The sequence below is a fragment of the Sinocyclocheilus anshuiensis genome, unplaced genomic scaffold (assembly GCF_001515605.1).
Source record: "Sinocyclocheilus anshuiensis isolate Anshui unplaced genomic scaffold, SAMN03320099.WGS_v1.1 scaffold914, whole genome shotgun sequence".
In the NCBI taxonomy this organism is placed as follows: domain Eukaryota; kingdom Metazoa; phylum Chordata; class Actinopteri; order Cypriniformes; family Cyprinidae; genus Sinocyclocheilus; species Sinocyclocheilus anshuiensis.
The window spans coordinates 2,755,774-2,760,969 of NW_015539870.1; the positions used below are offsets into that span (position 1 = coordinate 2,755,774).

At 35.9% G+C, this 5,196-nt stretch overlaps 1 protein-coding gene across 1 annotated transcript; it reads right to left on the reverse strand.

Annotated features, from left to right (window-relative positions):
* Nucleotides 1–84: 84 nt before the first annotated feature.
* LOC107685120 (lipocalin-15-like) lies at nucleotides 85–2,496 on the reverse strand. The gene is made up of 5 exons (XM_016481613.1): nucleotides 2,393–2,496; nucleotides 1,637–1,776; nucleotides 487–541; nucleotides 293–403; nucleotides 85–196 (listed from the first exon to the last, which is right to left on the reverse strand). The coding sequence occupies exons 1-4, from the start codon at nucleotides 2,483–2,485 to the stop codon at nucleotides 389–391; spliced, it is 303 nt and encodes a 100-aa protein (XP_016337099.1). The 5' UTR covers nucleotides 2,486–2,496; the 3' UTR covers nucleotides 85–196; nucleotides 293–388.
* Between the last annotated feature and the right edge of the window lie 2,700 nt (nucleotides 2,497–5,196).

Here is a 5,196-nt window from a genome sequence, read left to right on the forward strand (position 1 = left end):
TTGATGATGACATTTTTGGGTGAACTATCTAAATAAAGTCGAACTTGCGGGTGTAAGTGATTTGAGTGGTTTACCAGCAGCTGGTGGAGTCAGTATGGAGTCTTTAGGGAATCCTTGAGCTGTGGCATACGCTCTGAACTTCTCCATCACATCCGCCCTCAACTTCTTAGCACGACCCACAGTGAAATTACAGGCACTGAGAACAACTCACAAAGTCAAACCAAAAATGGCAAAAACAAAATACGCCCTCCAAGAAAGCTTGAGTCGATCCTGTTGTTAATCTCAGACTCACCATAAAGGGCCACTTATGAGATCTTGTTAAACTTCTCATGTTTGAGGACCACCAGGGTGTACTCTGTGTAGTTTGTCTCCACCACAGTAACATCTTTCACCCTTTTATGGCCTTCAAGTAACAATAAAAAAACTGAACTGTAGTATCATTTTCTCAGTACTGATCAGTCATATATGTCTTATATGTTGACTCACGAGTGCTGTAGTAGGTGAATACGCCGGGGACAGACGTCTTCTTGTAAATGTAGACCTTAGAATGACAGCCAGAGGAACTGCATATGATCACACGCAACAGAGACAACAATCATCATACAACGAGTGAATAATATAATAATATAATAAACTACATTTATTTTAGAAACTATTCTTAACTATTTTAACTGACAAATGACAAGAATCAGCACACAGCATGCGAATATAATATAATATAGTTATTTTAGAAACGATTAATTATTTTAACTGACAAATGAGACAAGAATCATCACACAGTGTGTGAATATAATATAATATAGTTATTTTAGAAATTATTAACTATTTTGAGTATGACAAATGAGACGAATCAACACACAGTGTGATAATATAATATAATATCATATAACATAATATAATAGTTATTTTAGAAACTATTCTTAACTTTAACTATGACAAATGAGAGATAAGAATCATCATACAGTGTATTAATATCATATCATATCATATATATAACAATTTTAGGATGATAATAATATTTTTGGAACTATTCTAAATTCATAGTGAATTAAAGCCAAAACAAAATAATTGTCTGAAATATGTTTCTCATTATTAACTGAGAGTTAAAAGTGCTGTTGTTCTGAATATATTAAATTCTGAACCGGTTGTATGTAAAAAAAAACTTCTGCAATAATATTGTATTGTATTCTATTCTATTGTTTTACTGTATTATATACAAATATTTTTTCCTCTGAAAACAATCATATGTAACCCTGGAGCACAAAACCAGTCATAAGTCGCTGGGGTATATTTGTAGCAATAGCCAAAAAAACATTGTATGGGTCAAAATTATCCATTTTTCTTTTATGCCAAAAATCATTAGGATATTAAGTAAAGATCATGTTCCATGAAAACTTAATTTTTGATTAGTAATATACATTGATTTTTTTTTATTTAATTTAGATTTTTTTTGCACCCTCAGATTCCAGATTTTCAAATAGTTGTATCTCGGCCAAATATTGTCCTATACAAAACAAACCATACATCAATGGAAAGCTTATTTATTCAGCTTTCAGATGATGTATAAATCTCAAATTGACCCTTATGACTGGTTTTGTGGTCCAGGGTCACATATGTGAAAATGGGTGTCCCTCACGTTAAACTCCACAGGGTCATGTAGATGTTCCCGTTTTCCTTCGGCTCCACTGTACCCATAGAGATGGTGAGTTTGCTTCTGTACCGCACAAAACCTGGAGAATCATAGGCCAGACCGACCCAATACCACCTCCCTGCAAACTGAACAAACACAATCCAGCTCACACTAACAGACATCACATATGAAAAGCATAATTAGACAAGGATGTTTTGGAAAAACAACAGAGAATCCAGCCAAAAATAATAAGCGTGATACTAATGGCCAAACAAAAATAGAACCGTAGGTTATTTGTCTGTTTATTCACTGATGTTTTGTCTTCCCTTTTAAAAAAACAAGTGTCTTTTTTCATAATGAGCAGAAATCACCCACTCCTTGTTACAACACTGAGCGCGTGACCTTTGCCCTGAGCTCTGTTTGTCTGCTCTGTCTCTACTGTTAATGCATTTGCCGTCTGAGAGTGTCCCCTCAAACGACCCTGTAGAGCATTACCCTAATCAACATGGAGAAACAGCTTGTTCATGTCAGTATTTAAGCCCTAGACAAGAAAAACTCAAACTTCCCTGAACAAACATCACATTAACATTATTCAGCAGTTTAAATCTCACACAACACCAGCCTGAACTCAGCAAAGGAGTGGAAAACTGAATTGGTTGCTTCAAGTCCATAACTGAACATGCTACACTCCTACAGATAAAGAACCTAGAGGTCATTTTAAAAAAGCTTCAGTGTTGAAAAGTACACGGCTAAAGTTCTTACTCTCTGAAGGTCAAAGTTTTTCTGTGCTTGGACGCTGGCGTGGATGTCAGTCAGGAGCATCAGCAAAAAGATGCTCACCAAGGCGATCTTCATGGTGACGTTGTAGGAACAGAGCCAGGGATTGTGGACTATTCAGGGTCTGCCAGCCACATTAACTCCTCCCCCTCACCAATCCAGCCAATCACACACAAGAACACACATCCAGAGACCATTCATTGAAGGTACCATGTTTGAAATTTACAAATATTACAATTTCCATCCCACAAAGTCATATAAATGTTTCTTTATGAATCTAATTCTGCTGGTTTGCAGCAAAATTTTAGACGCAATAAAGTAAACAAACAGGAGCGACCGCAGAGAATTAATATATTTTTTTTATTAATATTGATTCTTGGATGCCATTGTTTTGAAAGAGCATGATTTACAGCTAGTCTTTAAGACAAGAGGACTTCAGTGTGACGCAGCACACCTCACACACCTCTACATCTCCACACACACACACACACACACACACACACACACACACACCCCCACCCACACACACACATATTTAATGCTCTTAACATACTGATTAATAATGATTAATAATGATAAATGTAGATGAAAAAAAGTCTTGTCAAAAACCTGGTTTGAACGGTCAGAATTGTATGATTGGTAAAAAAAAAATAAAAATAAAAAAACTGTATTTGCAGCATTGTTGTTTTCTGCAGTGTTTTAGCAAAGTATGACGTTGTAGGAACACAGCCAGGGATTGTGGACTATTCAGGGTCTGCCAGCCACATTAGCTCCTCCCCCTCACCAATCCAGCCAATCACACACAAGAACACACATCCAGAGACCATTCATTGAAGGTACCATGTTTGAAATGTACAAATATTACAATTTCCATCCCACAAAGTCATATAAATGTTTCTTTATGAATCTAATTCTGCTGGTTTGCAGCAAAATTTTAGACGCAATAAAGTAAACAAACAGGAGCGACCGCAGAGAATTAATATATTTTTTTTATTAATATTGATTCTTGGATGCCATTGTTTTGAAAGAGCATGATTTACAGCTAGTCTTTAAGACAAGAGGACTTCAGTGTGACGCAGCACACCTCACACACCTCTACATCTCCACACACACACACACACACACACACACACACACACACCCACACACACACACCCACCTCATCTGCCTCTGCATGTTGTTCCTGAGTACTGAACAGAAATAGACAAAAGACAAGTGCATTTATGATCAGTCTTTTGAGAAGCGTGACAAATCGGTACAATTTATAAACAAAACGGAGGGAAAAAAGGTCCGTTTTCCTCCCTGACTAACTTTGGTGCTCAATAAAACAAGATAAAAAAAAACAAAAAAAACAATATAACTTATGTTACTTGAAAATGGTCCTTCGTAGCTTTAAAGCTATTGACAATGCAAATAATAAAAAATGCACAGTAAATAATTAGTTAAATATAAAACAGTAGATATCCCTCATAAAATAAAACATGAACAATTTTGGATGGCAAATCAGCCATTCGGAGCATGAGGAGGGAATGTATTTATGTCCTAAATGAGCACAATCTAGTGGACCGACATGAGAACAACATTTCACTAACTGCAGGCTGCTAAGAGGAGCGTCACATCATCTCCAGAGAGGGGGCACAAACAACAACAGAAAGACCACATACACTTGCACACGCAAACCGATCCTTTGAAACACTGAAGTTTGGACTGAAAACAGAAAACGGACTGTCTTTATGGTACAGTGGAAATTCTCTAAGCATTTAAAAATAAATACAAAATTATTCACAGCACTGGTTTTGCATTTCACATTACTAATGCCTTTATATTATATGAAGAAAGACATTAAAAATGCAGAAATCTCTATCAAAACATTACTGCAATTGAAGGTTGTTTGTGTGTGTCTTTGTATGAGACTTTAAAAGGACAGTGTAGCCAAAAATGAAAACTGTGTCATCATTAATCACTTTAATGTCATGTCAAGTTTTCAGTTGAAATTAATCTTCTTCGCCTTCGAAACTCTTAGGCATATTATTGCACCAGGTCTGCTGTCAATGTGCCGCTGCCGCATTTGAAAGCTGCAGTCGAGGAAGATTAACAGGAACACAAACAATACATGCTGCTCCTTTTCTCACATAAAAGCATCAGAGGACTTGGAAGAAGGAGTTTTTTTGTCCTTTTTGGAGTCTGACAGTTGTTGTGTCCCACTAAAAATACCAGCATACAGGTTTTGAAAGACATGAGGGTGAGTAAATGATGACAGTTTTCATTTTGGGTTTCAAGAGAGGCCTCAGCAAAAGCTTCCTAGTGAGGATTCTTGCTGTCATAGGACACAAACTCTAATACACACTATCATGAGAGAAAGAAATGTCTGTAGAGCAGATTTCAGACGTCTAACATTTAACTCAGTGCATAAGATGTGCTTTCCCTTCTCTTTCACACACCCAGAACAAAAACAAAAAAAGCAACTAAGATTAACGGAGAAATAAAGCTCAACCAACAACAAATCATTACACATCATTCTTTTACAAAATATATATATATATATATATATATATATATATATATATATATAAAAATGCAAGTGATAAAGGAAAGGGCAAACAACAAAATAAAAACCAGAAAAGGTATTGATGGAGACAACTGCATCTGATTGGCTGACTAACCAATGACATCACTACTGCACCCTTGGCTTTAAGTATCAACTGAAGTCTAAATCACATGTACAGCTATTTGAATAAATCTCACTTCATCCCACATGCAAAAAAAAAAAAAAAAAAAAAAAAAATTTA

Coding starts and splice junctions, on each gene's coding strand:
- LOC107685120 (XM_016481613.1), bottom strand. CDS start 2,485: ATGAAGATCGCCTTGGTGAGCATCTTTTTGCTGATGCTCCTGACTGAC. Junction 1,777..2,392: donor AAAACTTTGACCTTCAGAGA/GTAAGAACTTTA, acceptor GTGTTTGTTCAG/TTTGCAGGGAGGTGGTATTG. Junction 542..1,636: donor ATGACCCTGTGGAGTTTAAC/GTGAGGGACACC, acceptor TGTCATTCTAAG/GTCTACATTTACAAGAAGAC.